This window comes from Salvelinus sp. IW2-2015, linkage group LG18, assembly GCF_002910315.2.
Source record: "Salvelinus sp. IW2-2015 linkage group LG18, ASM291031v2, whole genome shotgun sequence".
Classification (NCBI taxonomy): Eukaryota; Metazoa; Chordata; class Actinopteri; order Salmoniformes; family Salmonidae; genus Salvelinus; species Salvelinus sp. IW2-2015.
The window spans coordinates 57,526,707-57,551,220 of NC_036858.1; the positions used below are offsets into that span (position 1 = coordinate 57,526,707).

The window sequence follows — 24,514 nt, forward strand, 5'->3', positions numbered from 1 at the left end:
TTTACAGTGTCCCAGAACTTTTTTGAAATTTGTGTTGCAGGAAGCAAATTTCTGCTTGAAAAAGCTAGCCTTGGCTTTTCTAACTGCCTGTGTATATTGGTTTCTAGCTTCCCTGAAAAGTTGCATATCACGGGGCTGTTCGATGCTAATGCAGAACGCCATAGGATGTTTTCTGTTGGTTAAGGGCAGTCAGGTCAGGAGAGAACCAAGGGCTATATCTGTTCCTGGTTCTAAATTTCTTGAATGGGACATGCTTATTCAAGATGGTGAGGAAGGCATTTAAAAAAAATATCCAGGCATCCTCTACTGACGGGATGAGATCAATATCCTTCCAGGATACCCGGCCAGGTCGATTAGAAAGGCCTGCTCGCTGAAGTGTTCAGGGAGCGTTTGACAGTGATGAGTGGAGGTCGTTTGACCCTTGACCCATTACGGATGCAGGCAATGAGGCAGTGATCGCTGAGATCTTGGTTGAAAACAGCAGAGGTGTATTGGAGGGCAAGTTTGGTTTAGGATGATATCTATGAGGGTACCCGTGTTTACGGAATTGGGGTGGTACCTGGTAGGTTCATTGATAATTTGTGTGAGATTGAGGGCATCAAGCTTAGATTGTAGGATGGCTGGGGTGTTAAGCATGTTCCAATTTAGGTCGCCTAGCAGCACGAGCTCTGAAGATAGATGGGGGGCAATCAGTTCACATATGGTGTCCAGAGCACAGCTGGGGGCAGAGGGTGGTCTATAGCAGGCGGTAACGGTGAGAGACTTGTTTTTAGAGAGGTGGATTTTTAAAAGTAGAAGTTCAAATTGTTTGGTAACAGACCTGGATAGTAAAACAGAACTCTGCAGGCAATCTTTGCAGTAGATTGCAACACCGCCCCCTTTGGCCGTTCTATCTTGTCTGAAAATCTTGTAGTTGGGGATGAAAATGTCAGAATTTTTGGTGGTCTTTCTAAGCCAGGATTCAGACACGGCTAAAACATCCGGGTTGGCAGAGTGTGCTAAAGCAGTGAACAAAACAAACTTAGGGAGGAGGCTTCTAATGTTAACATGCATGAAACCAAGGCTATTACGGTTACAGAAGTCATCAAAAGAGAGTGCCTGGGGAATAGGAGTGGAGCTAGGTACTGCAGGGCCTGGATTCACCTCTACATCACCAGAGGAACAGAGGAGGAGTAGGATAAGGGTACGGCTAAAAGCTATGAGAATTGGTCGTCTAGAACGTCTAAAACAGAGAGTAAAAGGACGTTTCTGGGGGCGATAAAATAGCTTCAAGGAATAATGTACAGACAAAGGTATGGTAGGATGTGAATACAGTGGAGGTAAACCTAGGTATTGAGTGATGATGAGAGAGATATTGTCTCTAGAAACATCATTGAAACCAGGTGATGTCATCGCATATGTGGGTGGTGGAACAGGTTGGATATGGTATAGTGAGCAGGGCTAGAGGCCCTACAGTGAAATAAGCCAATAAACACTAACCAGAACAGCAATGGACAAGGCATATTTACATTAAGGAGAGGCATGCTTAATCGAGTGATCAATAAGGGTCCAGTGAGTAGAGGTTGGTTGGGGTCACGGCGATCCAGACAGCTGGCCGGGTAGATGGCTATCGGTAGCAAGATAGCATAGGATGGAGGTCTATTTTTAGACACCTCGTGCGTTTCCGTCGGTAGATTAGTGGGGTTCCGTGTGGTAGAGGGGATCAATCCAATTGGCAAAATAGATATAGTGACCCAAGAAAAAAACATTGTCCGATATACTTATTCAGATAGCAGCCGATAAGACAGCTAACGATTAGGGGGCCCCAGATGAGCGTTCAGGTAACGTCGCGACAAAGGTGCCAGTTGGATAACTCCCTCGGGCAGATAACGTCGTCAGTCAGTCGTGAAGGCCCGGTGGGGCTCCGTATCTGCAGCAAAAAAAAAAAACGGGTCCGGATAGGTGACTGTAGCCCAGGAATGGCTGATGAACTCCTCAGCTGGCTATCTCCGGAATAATTTAAGTTTGCTCCGGGATCGACGTAAGCCAATAGTCACACGGTTTGCAGCTAGCTAGCTGCGAAATCAAGGTGCAAATGTCCAGAGCCTGCGGCTGAAATCCGGGGAAACTGAGAGAAAAAAAAGGCCCGGTATGCTCCGGTCCGAGTCGCGTTGCACAAAAGTGCCGGTAGATTATCGAGCTAAAGGAATAGCTGATGACCACAAAACGTGGGCAGCTGAAACACCAACGCTAGCCAGCAAACCGGCTAACTTCTGGGCAGCTTCAGATTAGCTTTCGGCTAGCTTCTGYTTAGCTTTCTGGCTAACTTCTGATTAGCCCCTGGCTAYCTTCCACTGTGGATTTTCAGATTTGAGGTAAATAATACTTTTTTTTTGTTGTAATTGGTGAGGCGGGTTGCAGGAAAGCTTTTGCAGGAAAGCTTTTGTAGTTGAGTTCTTGGATAATAAAAGATATAAAAGATATGCGAAGAAGGTGTAAATATATATATATACAGGACAAGACAGTACTAGGACAAAAATGACGTCTGAACTGCTAAGCCATCTTGGAACATAATGCCTCTATATACTTTTGGTGTCAGTGGTGTGTGTATTCTGAAGGGAATGCCTCATTAACAAAGAGTTGAAGCAGACTAGTGCTTTTAATTGTATTTTAAGTCAGCTAGCTAGGCCTCCTTATGGAGCAGCAGAAACCAGGGTAGGATCCACATTCTCATCAAATCATCAGTTAGAGACAAACTCCACAGCTTTCTGAGCATTTCCCACAAGTTTTAATCATAACCACTCTGCAATAAAGTTACATGAATTACTTTATTCTCTTACTTTCCGCTCCATGAATTACTGGCTATTACCCATTTTCGGAAAATACAAAAATGTAGAAGTTTGAGTTTTATTTAAGCGATAAACACATTTCTAGAGATATTTGAAGTGTTGGATTTGTTTCTTGAAGTTTTCCCTCTTTTTCAAAGCGTTCCCAGACAACCTCTGTCGAATTGGGAATCTTAAATAAAGGCCTACTATGAATGTCATCCCAATGAAATATCCCTTTAAATGAAAGTGTCATTTCTGGATGCTCACAAAATAAAATCTGTACCAGAGTCACTAATATAATAATACTGTAGCATCTATTTGAAATTCATATTTACCTCATCAGTTCATTTGAGGGTGTTTTTGGCATGCTGGTATATGCTGCCCTTCTCTTGCTCTGCTTTGTTAATTCAGCATTGACAAAAGTAATTAGCCACTCTCAGCTAGGTTTTTCCATCAGACAGAAATAAAAGATTGGAAACATTGTTTTGCGGCCTCCAGAAAGGCAGGCAGGCAACCCATTCACTTGCATTATGCTATATTGCATCAATCAGTGAATAAAAGGTGGTCAGGAGGTTTGAAATGGGACCAAACAAATAACTTAATTGGTAGAACACTAGTTTAGGGTAGCCAATGACTGTATACACAAAAAAAAGTGCTAGTTAGTACAAACATGTATTTTTTTTCATTTTGTCCCTGTAGGGGAAACCTTTTGATATTGGTTCTTTGCGTAACCCTTTGTATAACAATTTGTATAATTGCGGACAGTTATACCAGGAACCAGAGGGTTCTTCATTACACTGTTAAATATTTCCCGGCTACTGGTAAGGGACAGTACGCTTCTTTATTCTGATTACTTAGGAGTTAACCTCACTTGGGATTTTAACTCATAACCTCACTGTTGCTAGCGACCTGAATTTCCTGCTACGCCACTGGGTGTGTGGGTATGATAGAAATTAATAAAGATTAGAACTAGTGGAAATTATTTAATTTGTCCCTATGGGGGAACCCTTTTGGGTGCTACGTAGAACCCTTCAATTTTTTTGTAGAACCATCTCATGAAGATCCCACTGGTTCCAGGTTTCTGTCATTTGTCCCTATGAGGGAACCCTTTTGGGAGCCCCATAGAACCCTTTAATTTGTCCCTGTAGGGAAACCCGTTTGAGATCCATTTAGAACCCTCTCATGAAAAACCCTCTGGTTCCAGGTAGAACCAATGACAGGTTCTACAGTTACACTTATACAATACTTCAGATGGGCTTATGGCAGACACTGTTAAAAATTACCTGAAATTTGGCATTATGTTACCAGCTACTGAGTTGCACAAAAAATACAGTAACGATTTATATTGTATTTTTACAGTTGAATTTAGGTGTTATTGTTGTAAAATGACAGAATGCTGCTGTATGCTGATTACAGTACACTCTTGTAAATTATTATATTTACTGTATTTCTTACTGTACCTCATTAGCTAGTAAGTTATTGTAATTTTACAGGATAAGTATTACAGTAAAATCATGTAAATATTGTTTCGTTCGTGTTGTCAGATTGGACTTGATTCTGGGCAACTTTTAGCAAAAATGCAGAAATGTATTCTTGCCATTAAATCTGTGGCCAATCTTTTTAATGGCCTGGCAGGAGCATTGGGCCAGTAAACGAAAGGTTGCTGGATCAAATCCCAGAGCTAACAAAGTAAACATCTGTTGTTCTGCCCCTTAGCAAAGCAGTTAACCCACTGTTCCCCGTGCGCCGATGACGTAGATGTCGATTTAAGGCAGCCCTCCACACCTCTCTGATTCATAGGGTTTGGGTTAAATGCGGAAGACACATTATAGATGTACGAATTCAGTTGTACAACTGACTAGGTATCCCCCTTTACCTTTTTCTTTTCCTTTGGTGGTATAGCAGTTCAAATCCCAGTTGAGGTTTAATCCCAAGTGTACTCACTGTAAATCATTTTACAAGATTTTACAATATTACTTATCCTGTACAATTACAGAACTTACAGCAGTTCATTAAATCAGGTCATTAAATCAAGTGTAGTCCCAAGTAATCAGCATTCAGTAGCATACTGTCCTTTTACAGCAATAACACCTTTAACTCAGCGGTGTTATTGCAGTAACTTGCTGTTGTTTAAAGTACTTTTACTGCAACCAGTAGCCGTAGTGTAACATAAAATTACAGGAACTTTTTTAACAGTTTAGCATTTCATGGAATAAAATAAAAACATTTTGGAGAGGGGAAGTACCGGTCGGTTCTTCACAACCATCCAAGCAGTAAATAACCCTTCCTGATACGCAAAGGAAAATGGTTACCCATATCACCCTGAAGAAGAACCCCTCAATAACTTGTTTTCTGTGTAGAGCTTTTAAAACTGAATCTATACTCCCCCTACAGGCGGCTCTGAAGAAGTACCAGATGGAGCACAAGAGTAAAGGAGAGAGTCTGGAGAAGTGTCAGGATGAACTGAAGAAGCTACGCAGGAAGAGCCAGGGCAGCAAGAACACCTCTAAGTACGGAGACAAGGAGATGCAGGTGAGTGACTGGGGGAGGAGGAGGGAGACTGTGGGGGAGGCAGGGGGAGAAGGACCTCAGGTTTGTATTGCTACTGTGAATGAACAGACAGACTGGGTCCCTAGTCAGCCTAGAGATGATGCAGTGCCAGCTGGTGGGTCAAAAGGTCACCGTAGGGGAAGGTGGTGAGGACACTGCTACTGACTCTGAGCCAGAGAAATATCATACTATTGGCCACAGCCCAGCAGGTGTCAGAGATGGGTAGCCGATCAAATCCAAAAGGAGATTTAGGCGGAGCAAGTATTTTATGGACCCTTTCACTGAAGCAGAGCACTTTGTCCATGACTAAAATGTAAAACTTGTAGTGTATTTGAGGTTTAACAGGCTTCTGAAGTTTGTAATTTGCACTTTGAAATGTCAGACTTGATTTCCCCTTACAAAAAATGTATCAACTACTACAAAGATGACCATTTACTATAATCCACATAATAATTGACATTTCCTGTTGCTGGAGGATTATTTTCCTGCTGTAGAAAACTGGCTCAATTTTAGATCCTACATCTGTGACTCTGTGACTGTGACTTGTGCTGATGACTGGAGGGGTACGCCTGGATCACATCGACATCGTCATTGCATTTTGGTACATTAGAAGTACATTAATATCCATGGAACACTGCGTTTGCCTTGCAGCATTGCGTTGCAGAGGCAGTTGCAGTGTGTTCTTTGTTCTGTGGATATAACCAACATGTGCATCAAACTGTATGTGTAGACTTGACATAAATGGTAGCAAAAGGTAAATGTTGAACTTTTGTTGAACACATATCCAGTAAAAATGTTGGATTACATAATGAAAAAGTTTGACTGCAGAATTTATTATGCTTCATTGATGCAATGACGCTGTTGATCTAATCGAGGCGTAAAAGAGGTACCCTCTATTGGGCCCGGTGACTGTGGGACTCAGACCGCCCAGAGCCAAGCTCACTGAGAAGAGAGAGTAGGTGGAGAGAGAGACATGGAGAGAGAGAAAGCAGGAGAGAAAGCAAGTGAGATGGGGCTGCAGGGGAAGAGGCAGACTGATTTGAATGTAATGGGAATGTCACTTGTCTGCTGCTGACCCAGGAAATAAGAAATAGCTAATGTTACATAACATATCAATTGGGTGTTAAAGGAGCAGTGGTACATCAATTATTCACCCTGGTTTAACACCACGGTCTTCTCTCATTCCCATTTTTAATCAATAGAAGTTTTCTAATCGTATTGCATTGGGTGTGCGCCTGCATTAGAGGTAGATTAGTATATAATTTATATTGCACAGTCTTCTCTGATTCCAATTTATTTATTCAGTTGTCAGTTCAAAAATGCAACTGGCAACTGAAAATCGAAGTTGAATGATTGCTTTTGTGAATCCATTGGTTTGACTTCAGCGTTTAGAAAAGATGAGTATTGTAAATGTATTCTGTAGCTAAGGGCAGTGTGTTTCCCTTTGTTGAGACAGACACTGTAGATGAGTAATATCCTTCTGTCTGTCTGTCTGTCTCTCTCTCTCTCTCTCTCTCTCTCTCTCTCTCTCTCTATTCAATTTCAATTTAAGGGCTTTGTTGGCATGGGAAACTTATGTGTACATTGCCAAAGCAAGGGAAATAGATAATAAACAAAGGTGAAATTAACATTTTTTTTTTTACAGTGAATATTACACACACAAAGTTCCAAAAGAATAAAGACATTTCAAATGTCATATTATGTCTATATATAGTGTTGTAATGATGTGCAAATAATTAAAGTACAAAAGGTAAAATAAATAAACATAAACATAGGTTGTACTTATAATGGTGTTTGTTCTTCACTGATTGCCCTGTTCTTGTGGCAACAGGTCACACATCTTGCTGCTGTGATGCCTGTCAGGGAAATTCTAGAGGAAGAGAGAGATTGTAGATTCTTCCAACAACAGCTTTATTATAAGATTTGCAAAAATTAAGCAATCAACATCACCAAGAATGGTTCAGAGTTGAAAGCTTAACAAACATAGCCAGGTCTCTGCTTTGATAAATACAACCCCTTTCTGTATACGTGGCAGTCAGCAGTTAGTGTGTAAAAGGTAATTAGTTGTCTGTGCAGACTTTAAGATTGCATGAGGTTGATAGCCCGAAGGCTCAACCGTCTAACTGCATTCACAACAACAAACACTATATTGTACTCTTTTCTGCAAGGTTCCATACATGTGACTTTCTGTAGATAGTAAACCCACAGGATTTCACGTGCTGCGGTTGCACCCAAACGTCTCTTAGCTGTAAGCCCAATCTTATGACTAAGTCACACCAAGACAAGTTTGTATCAGGTTAGAAAAAACACTAACATATAATGAGACTATTCTTTACCTTTCTAGGACACACGTTCCGCTAGCGGAACCCCTCGACAACATTCTGCTGAAAAGGCAGCGCGGGAAATTCAAAAATATTTTTTTGAAATATGTAACTTTCACACATTAACAAGTCCAATATAGGAAATGAAAGATAAACATCTTGTTAATCTACCCATCGTGTCCGATTTAAAAAATGCTTTACAGCGAAAACACAACATATGATTATGTTAGATCACCGCCAAGTCCAAAAAACACACAGCCATTTTCCCAGCCAAAGATAGGAGTCACAAAAAGCAGAAAGAGATAAAATTAATCACCAACCTTTGATGATCTTCATCAGATGACACTCATAGGACATCATGTTACACAATACATGTATGTTTTGTTCGATAATGTGCATATTTATATCCAAAAATCTCAGTTTACATTGGCGCCATGTTCAGAAATGCCTCCAAAATATCCGGAGAAATTGCAGAGAGACACATCAAATAACAGAAATACTCATCATAAACTTTGATGAAAGATACATGTTTTACATATAATTAAAGATACACTTGTTCTTAATGCAACCGCTGTGTCAGATTTTTTTTTAACTTTACGGAAAAAGCAAACCATGCAATAATCTGAGACGGCGCTCAGATAGAAACAAAATTTCTCCGCCATGTTGGAGTCAACAGAAATACGAAATTACATTATAAATATTCCCTTACCTTTGATGATCTTCATCAGCATGCACTCCCAGGAATCCTAGTTCCACAATAAATTGTTGTTTTGTTCGATAATGTCCATTATTTATGTCCAAGTAGCTACTTTTGTTAGCATATTTAGTATACATATCCAAATGCTCATGCAGGTCCAGGCGAACTTCGGACGAAAACTTCAAAAAGTTATATTACAGGTTGAATAAACTTGTCAAACTAAGTATAGAATCAATCTTTAGGATGTTGTTATCATAAATATTCAATAACGTTCCAACCGGAGAATTCCTTTGTGTATATAGAAGTAATGGAACGCAAGTCGATATCATGTGGAATGCGCGTGACCAGGACCTGGCTCTCTGCCAGACCACTGACTCAAACAGCTCCCATCCGGCTCAACATCACAGTAGAAGCTTCATTCAACGTTCTACAGACTGTTGACATCTAGTGGAAGCCATAGGAAGTGCAAACAGATCCATATCCCACTGGGATTTCAATTGGCGATGAGTTGAAAATCGAACAGCCTCAGAATTCCCACTTCCTGTTTGGATTTTTTCTTAGGTTTTTGCCTGCCATATGAGTTATGTTATACTCACAGACATAATTCAAACAGTTTTAGAAACTTCAGAGTGTTTTCTATCCAATAGTAATAATAATATGCATATATTAGCATCTGGGACAGAGTAGGAGGCAGTTCACTCTGGGCACGCTATTCATCCAAAGTGAAAATGCTGCCCCCTATCCCTAAAAAGTTAAGCAGTAAAACATGGGATTGCATGACTAATTATGTAATTTTCCATGACATTTCCTCCCTTTTGAGACTAAGTCTCAACCTAATAGAAAATTACTTACAATTATTTTCATTAAACAAGCATTAACATGAGGAAAAAGAGGAAAAGGAAATACTTTTCTTACACTTAGCACATTACAATTTGTAAATGACCTCCGTTGTCATTAAGTTTCAAACGTTCACATAGTGCAAAAAAGGGGGAAAGGAACATATGAATATAAACATCGGTACATATTTTATCACCACACACAAGGCAATCACTTCGTTGAGACTGTTCATATTGCCACAGGGTTATCATGACGGTTGGCCCTTAACTCTACCTCGGGAGCACCATTCACATAACCTCCACCGTGAGCATGGGCTATGGACATGCTGCACCATTAACTCCATGTTTTTACCTTGGTTTTATGGATTATCATCGTCTTCATCCACCATGTAATCAGACATAGGAAATAAATCAGGTAAATAGGGTTCTGAGGCGTCTCCTTCAGGGGTCAGTAAATGGCATGGCAAGAATAGTCTCAACGGCTTTGCAGCACAATTTCTTAAGATAAGTTATAATAAGCATTATTGAAGGGAAAAAAAAAGCCATAATGAAATATTGTAGCTCCCATAACACCAAATAATGACTGAACCCATCCAAACAGATTCCAATCGTTGTCTGGTTGGAGTTCGTTTGTGAGATCACCGCTGAGATCTTTCAAGGATCGTCATGACTCAATTGGAACGTAATTTAATTGTGAAATGCTCCTTCTAACCCATCTTAATCTGCTTGGAATGGAGTAGTTGGTTTTATATATTACAACAATGGATATATTGTTTCTATTTCGCAACAAAGCCTCCTTCACTCACGCCGCCAAACTTACCCTAGTAAAACTGACTATCCTACCGATCCTCGACTTCGGCGATGTCATCTACAAAATAGCTTCCAATACTCTACTCAGCAAACTGGATGCAGTTTATCACAGTGCCATCCMTTTTGTTACTAAAGCACCTTATACSACCCACCACTGCGACCTGTATGCCCTAGTCGGCTGGCCCTCGCTACATGTTCGTCGTCAGACCCACTGGCTCCAGGTCATCTACAAGGCTATGCTAGGTAAAGTGCCGCCTTATCTCAGTTCACTGGTCACGATGGCTACACCCACCCGTAGCACGCGCTCCAGCAGGTGTATCTCACTGATCATCCCTAAAGCCAAAACCTCAAAGCCTTTCCTTCCAGTTCTCTGCTGCCTGCGACTGGAACGAATTGCAAAAATCTCTGAAGTTGGAGACTTTTATCACCCTCAACAACTTTAAACATCTGCTATCTGAGCAGCTAACCGATCGCTGCAGCTGTACATAGTCCATCGGTATATAGCCCACCCAATTTACCTACCTCACCCCCATACTGTTTTTATTTATTTACTTTTCTGCTCTTTTGCACACCAGTATCTCTACTTGCACATGATGATCTGATGATTTATCACTCCAGTGTTAATCTGCTAAATTGTAATTATTTGATTTATTGCCTACCTCCTCATGCCTTTTGCACACATTGTATATAGATTCTCTTTTTTTCTACCATGTTATTGACTTGTTTATTGTTTACTCCATGTGTAACTCTGTGTTGTTGTCTGTTCACACTGCTATGCTTTATCTTGGCCAGGTCGCAGTTGCAAATGAGAACTTGTTCTCAACTAGCCTACCTGGTTAAATAAAGGTGATTTTTTTTTATTTTTTATAAAAAATATTTAGTTTACCAAAAACACAGCACCCTGTCCAATTTGTCGGTAAATAAAGATATGCCTTGTTACCACAGATCCAATAATGATCAGTAACCGTGGCTGAGCCATATTGATGTGGAGAGTAAATGTATATTTCTGTCTGAATAGCGGTGTACCCCACATTCAGTTTAACGGTAATGCTAGAAGCTTATGTTCCATTTATCCAGCTACATCCTATTGGGAAGACACTGTAATTAACACATGTTGACATTCCCAGATAGGATTCATTGAATTGTGGTATGGAGATATTACTTGGGTTGTGACAATGGCAGGTTCGGAATGGTATTCACCGGGGTTGGATAGAATAGGCTCTGGTACACGGTGTCTGGGTTCTAAAATAATTTTGGTACACCGACGTGTACAATCAAATCCGCCTCTCAAATATTTTGTCAAGGACAAATCACCATTAATGCATTTTTCATTCAAAGTTTTACCCTGTGAAGGTTTACCCCATGAAGTTTAATTTGATAAGAGCACTTCCAGTGCACATAGTGTCATTAATGCTGGCCTCAACTGAATACTATAAGAATGGTGAAATCGCTGAGTGTGGAAAAAGACTACATAGATAGCAGGAGGTGTTTTCTACCATCAGTTCAGTTTTTAGTGTATGATTAAGCAGTGACCACCAAGTGTTTCCCTCGTGATTCCGGCCGTGATGCTCGTCAAGTGGATGCATCGACCTCCTGCTTCTTCTGGTATCGGAGCGGCAATTATTTGCAGGACTCCTGTCCTGAGCCTGCCGTTGGCTCGAGCTGGAGCAGCTGTTATTTCAGTCCCGCCGTGGAACTATGATGGTGTTATATTCTTCAATTGCATTGTGGCCACTTCTCGCTCTGGGCTGTTCTGCTCCTCCCAGGGACCATACAAAAGCTGCAATGAGAAGACTGACCACAAAGCAACCAACATGAGAGTCCAGTCCTGGTCCTCCCATGGCATCTGGGGTTGCCTACAATGGGACATCTTCATCTGGGTTGTGGGGCACCTGCAGTGGCTGGCGTGAACCCACGTAGACCTCTCTGCAAAGGTCCTTGATGACCAGCCAATCACCTGGCTGAAGTTTGTGAATTGGTCCTCCCTTTGATTCAGGTAAATCCACTTTTCCCCTGGGAAAAATAGACTTCAGAACATTGTTAAGTGCAGCACAGTAACTTACCATTTGATACTCGCAACCCATCAATGTCAACCTGTTCTGTGGGAATGGAGTGTTAAGCATTCTCGTGGGTCTTCCTGTGAGTATTTAATGAGGTGCTAAACTAGTGGTACGATGTGTGCATCCACGCATGTACACTACCGTTCAAAAGTTTGGGGTTACTAACAAATGTCCTTGTTTTTTAAAGAAAGAGGAGGCAACTCCGGGATGCTGGCAATCTTGGCAGAGTTCCTCTGTCCAGTGTCTGTGTTCTTTTGCCCATCTTAATCTTTTCTTTTTACTGGCCAGTTTGATATAAGGCTTTTTCTTGGCAACTCTGTCTAGAAGGCCAGCATCCCAGAGTCGCCTCTTCACTGTTGACATTGAGACTGGTGTTTTGCGGGTACTATTTAATGAAGCTGCCAGTTGAGGACTTGTGAGGAAACTGTTTCTCAAACTAGACACTCTAATGTACTTGTCCTCTTGCTCAGTTGTGCACCGGGGCCTCTCACTTTTCTTTTTATTCTGGTTAGAGCCAGTTTGCGCTGTTCTGTGAAGGGAGTAGTACACAGCATTGTACGAGATCTTCAGTTTCTTGGAAATTTCTCGCATGGAATAGCCTTCATTTCTCAGACTGATGTGTTTCAGAAGGAAGTATTTGTTTCTGGCCCTTTTGAGCCTGTAATCGAACCCACAAATGCTGATGCTCCAGATACTTAACTAGTCTAAGAAGGCCAGTTGTATTGCTTCTTTAATCAAAACAACCGTTTTCGGCTGTGCTAACATAATTGCAAAAGGGTTTTCTAATGATCAATTAGCCTTTTAAAATGATAAACTTGGATTAGCTAACACAACGTGCCATTGGAACACAGGAGTGATGGTTGCTGATAATGGGCCTCTGTACGCCTATGTAGATATTCCATTTAAAAAAGCAGCTGTTTCCAGCTACAATAGTCATTTACAACATTAACAATGTCCACACTGTATTTCTGATCAATTTGATGTTATTTTAATGGACAAAAAATGTGCTTTTCATTCAAAACAATGACATTTCTATGTGAACCCAAACTTTTGAACGGTAGTGACATCAGAGGCATTACTGTTACCCATGGCAATCCTGTCTCAGCCATCAGTTTAGTCAATTTCATTTTCAGCGTTTGGTTGGCTCTCTCTACGAGACCACCACTGGACGGATGATAAACTACAATGTGTTCTCAGGTCAATTTGCAAACTTTCAGAGATGTTCTGAATAACAATATTTAAAAAATGAGAGCCGTTGTCTGACGTTAATTTAGATGGCAGACCCCACCTAGGGATGATTTCCCTTAGTAGGTTATTTGCTACAGCCATTGCTGTGGCATGCTTACAAGGAAATGCTTCTACCCATTTGGAGAATGCGTCAACTGCAGCCAGGTAGTAATTATACCCCTGGCATAGAGTAAGCTCAATGAAGTCCATCATTATATGCTCAAAAGGTCCTTCAGACCTTGGGTGGGCTGACATAGGCATCGGAATGCCTCTGCCTGCATTGTTAGTCATACAAATCAAATACTTAGCATAAAATTGCTCCTACAAAACAGAAAATCCAGGAGCAAACAAAAAATGATGTACAATTTCTACAACTCCCCCCTTTGACACATGGTCTTGGCCATGTGCCAACTTAGCCACATAGAGGAAGCAAGTTCTGGGTAAAACGGGAAGGCCATTTGGCCCATGCCAGAGGTTCCTCAGTGTGTCAAAGGAACACTTCTTCCTCCACTGTCTCACCTCCCCAGGCCCTGCACCTGATTGTAGATCAGAAACATCCTATAATGAAAACATATTTGCAGCAGAAACAGGAAGTGAAACTATTTGGAGAGTTGGGGAAACAATAGACATGGCAGCTGCTTTTGCAGCCATATCAGCCATAGCATGTCCTTTAGAGACAGGGTCAGATGCGTTAGTGTGAGCTTGACACTTGCAGACAGAAATGGATGTAGGCAAGAGAATGGTTTCCAACAGGTTCGCAATCAGTTTAGAATGTGAAATCGTCTTACCAGATGAAGTAAAGAACCCACGATGCTGCCACAATGTTCCAAAATCCTGCACCACCCCAAACGCATATCTGCTATCAGTATAAATGGTAACAGTTTTATCCTTAGCTAGAATGCACGCGCTAGTCAGTGCAAACAATTCTGCAGCCTGATCTGACAGATGTGATGGCTGTTTTGCACTCTCTAAAGTATCAACAGCAGTAGTGACTGCGTAGGCCACCAATGGTTCACCCTGTGGTGACTTTTAGGCAGAGCCATCAACAAACAGCTTCAGGTCAGCATTCAGTATTGGCACGTCAGAGAGGTCAGGGCGGGGTTTGCAGACCTGGTCCACAAGGACAGCACAATCATGTGGTTCCCCATCATCGTCAGTTGGCAAAAGTGTATCAGGGTTAAGAACAATACAACATTTAAGAGTCACATGAGACATTGTCAACAACACATTCTGATAATGCACGAGCCGTGCTGGAGTGAGATGAGCGGTCTGTGCCTGTGAGATAAGAGCATGGACAGCATCAGAAACTTAAACGGTTAATGAGCACATTGCAGCAATGCTAGCACAAGCTAACACTGCTTATGTAGCAGCCGCTACAGCCCTGAGACAACATACCAACCCTCTTATCACACTGTCAAGTCTTTTAGAATAGTAAGCAACAGACCATTGCTTCCCACCATGGTCCAGAGTGAGGACAGATGACATGAAACCATTTTCATCAAGAAACACTAACAGAGCTCTGGTGTCGACTTCGCAAGCTTGATGGGTTTCAGAACACAGTAACCGGTCATCGATATACTGTATTAACATACTCCCATCGGGGGGTATGAAACCCTCTAAATTTTGCGCCAAAGCAGCAGAAACTACAGCCGGAGATTCAAAGTAAACTTGGGGGCAGACGGTCCAAGTCCAATGGTTGTTTAAGAACGTGAACTAGAACTGTGATTCTGGTGCGACGGGAATGCTAAAAAAAAGCATTAGCCAAATCAACAACTGAAAACCATTTAGCCGATGCTGGCACAGCAAATAGTATTGTATTATAATGGGGTTTGGCACAACAGGAGCCCTTGCATAAACTGCATCATTAACAGGTCTGAGATCTTGAACAAAAAATCCAATCAACTGAGGCTTTTCAGACAGGAAGAATGGGGGTATTACAGGGAGAGTCTGTACAAGGCCAATGAAGCATGAACAGGGGTAATCCCATTGATATCTTCCTGACTTGGGGGATACTAAGTTCTGCTTGGTCTGTGTATGCCCTTGGGTGTGACAGTAAGCGATTCAACTCTCCTCATTCGCCCATTGTCATATTTATCTTTAGCCCATAGAGAGTCCGAGAGACCAATCAACAAGGGTGACTCATTCTTCATGGAAATCATCTGTTTAGTTGGTTTAGTGTTATCAAGGCCATGTACATCTTATTGAACATGTACAGCTCCCAAAAAATGGAACACACAAAGTATGTATGCTGGGGGAGAATTTAGACCCATCTGTTCAAAGTTCCTAATCAGTGACCTGCAAGACAGATTTCAACCAAATACCAGTATTCTCCCAAGCAACATCATCTGTTTTAGCTATCGATACATGTGGCAACTTGTCACTAAATACATACAACAAAGCCTGTTCTTTAGTCAATTTAATACTTAAAACGCAAAATTGGGCCCCACTATACAGTTGAAGTCAGACATTTACATATACCTTAGCCAAATACATTTAAACTCAATTTTTCACAATTCCTGACATTTAATCCTAGTAAATATTCCCTGTCTTAGGTCAATTAGGATCACCCCTTTATTTTAAGAATGTGAAATGTCAGAATAATAGTAGTGATTTATTTCAGCTTTTATTTCTTTCATCACATTCCCAGTGAGTCAGAAGTTTACATACACTCAATTAGTATTTGGTACCATTGCCTTTAAATTGTTTAACTTGGGTCAAATGTTTCGGGTAGCCTTCCACATGCTTCCCACAATAAGTTGGGTGAATTTTGGCCAATTCCTCCTGACAGAGCTGGTGTAACTGAGTCAGGTTTGTAGGCCTCCTTGATCGCACACGCTTTTTCCGTTCTGCCCACACATTTTATATTGGATTGAGGTCAGGGCTTTGTGATGGCCACTCCAATACCTTGACTTTGTTGTCCTTAAGCCATTTTGCAACAACTTTGGAAGTATGCTTGGGGTCATTGTCCATTTGGAAGACCCATTTGCGACCAAGCTTTAACTTCCTGACTGATGTCTTGAGATATTGCTTCAATATATCCACATAATTTTCCTCCCTCATGATGCCATCTATATTGTGAAGTGATTCAGTCCCTCCTACAGTAAAGCATCCCCACAACATGATTCTGCCACCCCCAAGCTTCACGGTTGGGATGGTGTTCTTCGGCTTGCAAGCCTCCCCCTTTTTCCTCCAAATATAACAATGGTCATTATGGCCAAACAGTTCTATTCTTGTTTCATCAGACTAGAGGACATTTCTCCAAAAAGTATGATCTTTGTCCCCATGTGCAGTTGTAAACCGTAGTCTGGCTTTTTTATGGCGGTTTTGGAGCAGTGGCTTCTTCCTTGCTTAGCGGCCTTTCAGGTTTTGTACCTTTTTCCTCCAGCATCTTCACATCTTGCTGTTGTTCTGGGATTGATTTGCACTTTTCACACCAAAGTATGTTCATCTCTAGGAGACAGAACGCGTCTCCTTCCTGAGCGGTATGACGGCTACGTGGTCCCATGGTGTTTATACTTGTGTACTATTGTTTCTACAGATGAACGTGGTACCTTCAGGCGTTTGGAAATTGCTCCCAAGGATAAACCAGACTTGTGGATTTCTAAACATATTTTTCTGAGGTCTTGGCTGATTTCTTTTGATTTTCCAATGATGTCAAGCAAAGAGGCACTGAGTTTGAAGGTAGGCCTTGAAATACATCCACGGGTACAACTCCAATTGACTCAAATTATGTCAATTAGCCTATCAGAAGCTTCTTAAGCCATGACATCATTTTCTGGAATTTTCGAAGTTGTTTAAAGGCACAGTCAACTCAGTGTATGTAAACTTCTGACCCACTGGAATTGTGAAAAAGTGAATTATAAGTCAAATAATCTGTTTGTAAACAATTGTTGGAAAAATGACTTGTGTCATGCACAAAGTAGATGTCCTAACCGACTTGCCAAAACTATAGTTTGTTAACAAGAAATTTGTGGAGTGGTTGAAAAACTAGTTTTAATGACTCCAACCTAAGTGTATGTAAACTTCCGACTTCAAATGTACATATCACTGCAAAGTAAGCTCTCTTGCGGTATGGTCCCTGTCAGTCAATTTTGTTCATAATCTAAATCTCTTGTCACTGGTGAGAAATGTGCGGTGCAATGTAAGTCTGTGACATAAAACTGCCTTTCTGTTTCCAACAACTGCAAGCAGTTGAGATAATTTAGTCAGTTGGGTCATAATGACCCATCAATATCCTGTACGTCCCATGCATAGTACCAATCACATGTTGAGACCGTTTCGGACAACATCATGAGATGACATGTCTCCTGAGGCTATACAACAGTGAGGCCTTTTATTTTACAAAGAATATGAATTCCCAATTTACAGAGAAGTTCTCTTCCTAACAAATTTACCAAACAACATGCAGAAAAAAATGAATTGTTGGTTTATGCATGTGTTGTCAACTTTAACAGGTAGGGGCATCGTGAGCAACTCTTTCATAGTCACTCCCGAGGCTCCTACAGTGGTGACTGATTCATTTGACATGGGAGGTTTGGACATAGATTTAGAATTTATGACAGACATTGCAGTGCGAGTATCTACTAGAAATTCAATTGACTCACCATTGACTTAGCTGCGTGGTAGGGGTCGACATCGATGGTGGACTAAGTTCCCAGAGTCCATCAACACCAGAGTCGGGCGGTGCATGGAACGGATTTACACTGCTCATGGGCCATCTCCGAGGGGTCTGCTGGTAGAGCTGCGGTGCGGGAGACGGCTGAGCGAGCTGCTGTCGGACAACCAGGGCTGGTGCAGTGGATACAGGGGTATAATAGGGGGGTGGAATGTCATTATCATCATCAACATCCCTGTTTCTCCTTCTTTTCTTACCTTCCTCTGTTTCTGTTACTGCAAGTTTGCAAGTTTGACCACCAGAGGGCATCTTTGAGAAGCATTTGATTGTATTCTGTATTGGCATTACCAGAGAATTGAAATCCTTTTTTGTAATAACATAGTATATGGGATTGATTTTAAGAAATGTGGCTTAATTCATTTGATTAATATTATGGTGTTTCCATTCAGAGAAAAATTGTCAGTTTGTAAATTCAGACCGTTTCGCTCTTGGAGCGCACACTGGATGTTCGGGCCAAGGAGTAGGGTTGATTTGTGCGTTCTGGCCTTACAACGGCAGTCAAGCACCCAAGCTAACGTTGGCTAGCTACTTCCAGACACAAACTAATTTTTCCGACGTTTACTGACACCGGCCATATTCAACGGGTGTTGAGCGTAATTATTCTGCGCTGTGGTACACTCAGACGAGAATGCTCTGAAATCCGTGTAGATAGTAGGCTGGACAAATGAAATTTTTAACAATATTATTTTCTGATAAAAAGTCATCGCGAAGTAATCACGAAAAAACAGGCCTTATTTTTGTGCATTTTTCACCCTGCCAGCTCCGATTAGTTCTATTGAGCACCGTGGCACCAACTCGCCTTCCGAACGTTCTATTCCCAGCTTATTGTTCAACGTCACAATGACTGCTTCACTATTGTTGGCAATGAGACCTGCTCATGTTGTTTTATAGTTAAAATGTAAACATCAAAATGTAAACAACAAAAATAATATTGGAACTCTGCTGTCTTCCCATTGTTTCCTATGGGGAAATATAGGCATGTCTGTCTATTTCGCCAAATATCTCGCAATGTGTATATTATGATTTTTTTCAAGTCGGGTGTAACCGGTGTGAAATGACGAGCTAGTTTAGCGGGGTGCGCGCTAATAGCATTTCAATCGGTGACGTCACTCGCTCTGAGACCTTGAAGTAGTTGTCCCCCTTGTGTGCAGAAGGTCCCTGGTTCAAGCCCAGGTAGGGGCTAGGAGAGGGATGGAAGCAAAACTGTTACACGGCACAATTTTCATGAGGAGAATCTCCTCTTTGTAATTATGTAAGTCTGTGCAACGAGCTCATTTGTCATCGATCACTAGACCAGAAATAGTCAGAAGTTTAAATTTTTTCCCTACTTTTTCATTACACAGACATAAGCACAGTTAACAGCGTCGAGGTGCGGATGTTTACTTTCTACACAAGTTGTTTTTTTCCAGTTTCGTCCGACGAACAGATTGTAGTGGTAAAATAAAAAAGGATAGATTTTTTATGGAATTCTAAGCATCACTCCTTTCAAAACAGGCTTTGTGAACGTTAGATTCCGTAAATTTGCTATGGGCTCTCGCTAGAGTTCCAGTTTAGCCAACGTTCTTAAGCCGTTTTTCTGCCTTGGGTGAATTTTGACTCGTTCTATTGTCCAGCCCATAGATAGCCAGAGCGAATTTATGAAAGTACCTGAATGTCCATTGAGAAAGCACAATGACGATATCATTTAGCTAAACTAAGAATGACGAGAATAATCAAGTCAATAAACGTTGGATAGTTAGATAGTTAATATAATGGCAAGTTTGATGTATAACTACTAACGTTAGGTAGCTAGCTAACATACCGGTACATACTGCTGTACATGCTATGTGGTTCGTAAGGACAGCCAACATAACGTGTAAGGTAACTTATTTGAAAAGTCATTACTTTATTAGATTAGCAAGCTACCCCTTGTTAAGGCAAATCTGGTCTGTGATAGGAGTTTTTTTTTCACACCTAGCTTGGCTATTAGACTATTCAACCTTTACTAAAGAATAGTCTATTGTTCAGCTATTAGCCCTCCTCCCCAACAACGCATCACTGGGGGCAAACTACCTGCCCTCCAGGACACCTACACCACCCGATGTCACAGGAAGGCCATAAAGATCATCAAGGACAACAACCACCCGAGCCACTGCCTGTTCACACCGCTATCATCCAGAAGGCGAGGTCAGTACAGGTGCATCAAAGCAGGGACCGAGAGACTGAAAAACAGCTTCTATCTCAAGGCCATCAGACTGTCAACCTCTCTGGGATATGTGGGACGGTAGCGTCCCACTTGGCCAAAAGCCAGAAAAAATGTAGCGCGCCAAATTCAAATATATTACTATAAAAATCTATCTTTCATGAAATCACACATGAAAGACAGCAAATTAAAGCTACACCTGTTGTGAATCCAGCCAACGTGTCTGATTTCAAAAAGGATTTACGGGGACAGCACACCAAACGATTATGTTAGCTCAGTACATAGCCACAGAAAAACACAGCCATTTTCCCAGCAAAAGATAGTAGTCACAAAAAGCAGAAATAGAGATAAAATTAATCACTAACCTTTGATCTTCATCAGATGACACTCATAGGACATCATGTTACACAATACATTTATGTTTTGTTCGATAATGTGCATATTTATATCCACAAATCTCGGTTTACATTGGCGCCATGTTCAGAAATGCCTCCAAAATATCCGGAGAAATTGCAGAAAGCCACATCAAATAACAGAAATACTCATCATAAACTTTGATGAAAGATACATGTTTTACATATAATTAAAGATACACTTGTTCTTAATGCAACCGCTGTGTCAGATTTTAAAAAAACTTTACGTAAAAAGCACACCATGCAATAATCTGAGACGGCGCTCAGATTTAACAACATTTCTCCGCCATGTTGGAGTCAATCATAAATATTCCCTTACCTTTGATCATCTTCATCAGAATGAACTCCAAGGAATCCTAGTTCCACAATAAATCGTTATTTTGTTCGATAATGTCCATTACTTATGTCCAAGTAGCTACTTTTGCTAGCATGTGTAGTACACGTGTCCAAACGCTCGCGCAGATGCAGTCAAACGTCGGACGAAAACTTCAAAAAGTTATATTACAAGTCGAATAAACTGGTCAAAGTAAGTAGAGAATCAATCTTCAGGATGTTGTTATCATATATATCCAATAATGTTCCAACTGGAGCATTCCTTCATGCCTGTAGAAGTTATGGAACGCAAGGCGATATCATGAGGAAAGCGCATGACCAGGAACTGGCAATCTGCCAGACCACTGACTCATTCCCCTCTCATCCGGTCCCATAACACAGTATAAACTTCATTCAACGTTCTACCGACTGTTGACATCTAGTGGAAGGCGTAGGAAGTGCAAACAGATCCATATATTACAGGGAATTGAATAGGCGATGAGTTTAACATCGACCAGCCTCAGAATTTTCACTTCCTGTTTGGATTTTTTCTCAGGTGTTTGCCTGCCATATGAGTTCTGTTATACTCACAGACATCATTCAAACAGTTTTAGAAACTTCAGACTGTTTTCTATCCAATAGTAATAATAATATGCATATATTAGCATCTGGGACAGAGTAGGAGGCAGTTCACTATGGGCACGCAATTCATCCAAAAGTGAAAATGCTGCCTCCTATATCAAAGAAGTTAAATGAAGACTTCGTTTTTATCAAAGATTCTCTGTAATTAGTATTACGCGATTAAACTGATTAGTCATGTAACTGTAGTTAACTAGGAAGTCGGGGCACCAAGGAAAATATTCCGATTACAAAGTTATAATTTTCCTAATATAAATTTTCAGATATTTTCATATCTGATCAATAGTCTTCTGAATTAATTAATTATTTATTTTACCTCACGTTAGTCTCATTCCAAACGTCGTAAATTGTTGGTTATCTGCACGAACCCAGTCTTCACTATGAGTCATCCATACATCAATTGTCTTAAATCATTTATTTACTAAGTAATTCACAGAAATGCATAAACAAACAGTAGATAGTTACAAGGAAATGATAACGGAGTTTCCCTAGTGGGATAAATCGGCATGGCAGCTTGTTGTACAAAAGGGAAGTGGGGGTCGACTGAGATAAGACCATACACAGTTGATAATTATAACAATTGAAATGCTAATCCTTTGCACATGAACGCTCACTCATTCTGGAACAATTGCAATCAATGTATATATTTACGCTCAGTGTGTCGTCGGGATCTCTGTTGAAAAGTTAGTTTCTGTTGGAGAGTTTTTGTCCTCTCTCTCTCTCTCTCTGTCGTGGTTAGAATGGATAGTTCAGAGTGACATTCATTCATGTCGTTATGGATAGATGTTTCGGCGGTTGTCGTTCTTCGTGTTCAATGATACCGAATTCCTAGCTGCAGACTAGTAATTAATGTCAAAGACTTGTTCTTATTCTGTCGGTATCGATAGTCTAAGAGTTTAACCACGTGGGATGGTTAAAAGATTCAGCAATCGTCTCAAACCTTGGCCCTCTCTTTATCGAGGTAAGCTGGTCTGCAACCTTTGTCCTCTCGTGATTGAGAGAAAACATGGTCTGTTGAAAAACTTCTCAAAGTTGGGGTTTTATTCGGGAGTTGCAGTCCAAAATCACATTACACAATTTTACAAACAGTATCATCCTCACTCATTCATCTTATACAACAATTAGATGAAAACCTCATATCTGAGGCTATTATATAAACAGCGTTATGGTAAGGTGGCCGCACCGTCTCTCATGAGTTTAACAAACTTGTACCAAACGGACCAGTTATTAGCTGGATTCTTCACCGATCTTTTATACCTTCTCCGGAACATAAATGTTGTTCGGACCTCAAGTTCTGTGAGGTGGAAGAAATTGCTTTGTTCTCTATGAAACTTCACTCTGTCTCTATACTGTGGCCATGAGGAGATCATCTCCTCCCGGAATTTACAACCTCTCTGACCACAGAAGCCTAGTTGTAGGAGGCAGGGAGAGGGGGATGGGGCTTGCTGTACCCAAAGAGGGCAACGTCTTGACAACTGTCACCCTCATAGATATTATCCTGACCAACTTGCCCTCCAAATACACCTCTGATGTTTTCAATCAGGATCTCAGCGATCACTGCCTCATTGCCTGCATTCGCTATGGGTCCGCGGTCAAACGACCACCCCTCATCACTGTCAAACGCTCCCTAAAACACTTCTGCGAGCAGGCCTTTCTAATCGACCTGGCCCGGGTATCCTGGAAGGATATTGACCTCATCCCGTCAGTAGAGGATGCCTGGTCGTTCTTTAAAAGTAATTTCCTCACCATCTTAAATAAGCATGCCCCTTTCACAAATTGTAGAACTAGGAACAGATATAGCCCTTGGTTCACTCTAGACCTGACTGCTCTTGACCAGCACAAAAAGCTGCCCACTGCACTGAGGCTTGGAAACACTGTCACCACCGATAAATCCACGATAATCATGAATTTCAATAAGCATTTCTCGACGGCTGGCCATGCTTTCCTCCTGGCTACCCCAACCCCGGCCAACAGCTCTGCTCCCCCCGCAGCTACAAATGTGGTCCCGTGTGGCTCAGTTGGTAGAGCATGGCGCTTGCAACGCCAGGGTTGTGGGTTCATTCCCCACGGGGGGACCAGGATGAATATGTATGAACTTTCCAATTTGTAAGTCGCTCTGGATAAGAGCGTCTGCTAAATGACTTAAATGTACTTGCCCAAGCCTCCTCAGCTTCTCCTTCACCCAAATCCAGATAGCAGATGTTCTGAAAGAGCTGCAAAACCTGTACAAATCAGCTGGGCTAGACAATCTGGACCCTCTCTTTCTAAAATTATCCGCCGCCATTGCTGCAACCCATATTACCAGTCTGTTCAACCTCTCTTTCGTATCGTCCGAGATCTCTAAAGATTGGATAGCTGCCGTGGTCATCCCCCTCTTCAAAGGGGGTGACACTCTAGACCCAAACTGTTACAACTGCACAACTACAAATACCTAGGTGTCTGGCTAGACTGTAAACTATCCTTCCAGACTCATATTAAACATCTCCAATCCTAAATTAAATCTAGGATCGGCTTCCTATTTCGCTACAAAGCCTCCTTCACTCATGCTGCCAAACATACCCTCGTAAAACTGACTATTCTTCTGATCCTCGACTTCATGCGATGTAATTTACAAAATAGCCTCCAACACTCTACTCAGCAAACTGGATGCAATCTATCACAGTGCCATCCATTTTGTTACCAAAGCCCCATATACCACCCACCATTGCGACTTGTATGCTCTCGTTGGCTGGCCCTCGCTGCATATTCGTCGCCAGACCCACTGGCTCCAGGTCATCTATAAGTCTTTGCTAGGTAAAGCTGCACATTATCTCAGCTCACTGGTCACGATAATAACTGGTTAAATAAAGGTGAAATAAAAAAATGTTAAAAAATATATATTCTACTCTATCCATATTCTTCATTAGTGCCATTCAGACTTGAAGTTGATACAACAACTATTATAACTTGGTTCATAGATCTGTATGAATATTAGTTCAGAACCTA

General features: G+C 41.3%; 1 protein-coding gene across 5 annotated transcripts in view; it reads left to right on the forward strand.

Moving 5' to 3' along the window:
• Positions 1-24,514, forward strand: part of baiap2b (BAR/IMD domain containing adaptor protein 2b) — a 179,448-nt gene that overhangs the window by 107,199 nt on the left and 47,735 nt on the right. For all 5 annotated transcript variants that reach the window (XM_024008222.2, XM_070448729.1, XM_070448728.1 and 2 more), the window contains one exon: positions 5,202-5,339. In XM_024008222.2, the coding sequence (XP_023863990.1) occupies positions 5,202-5,339 (138 nt within the window). The remainder of the gene's footprint in view (positions 1-5,201; positions 5,340-24,514) is intronic.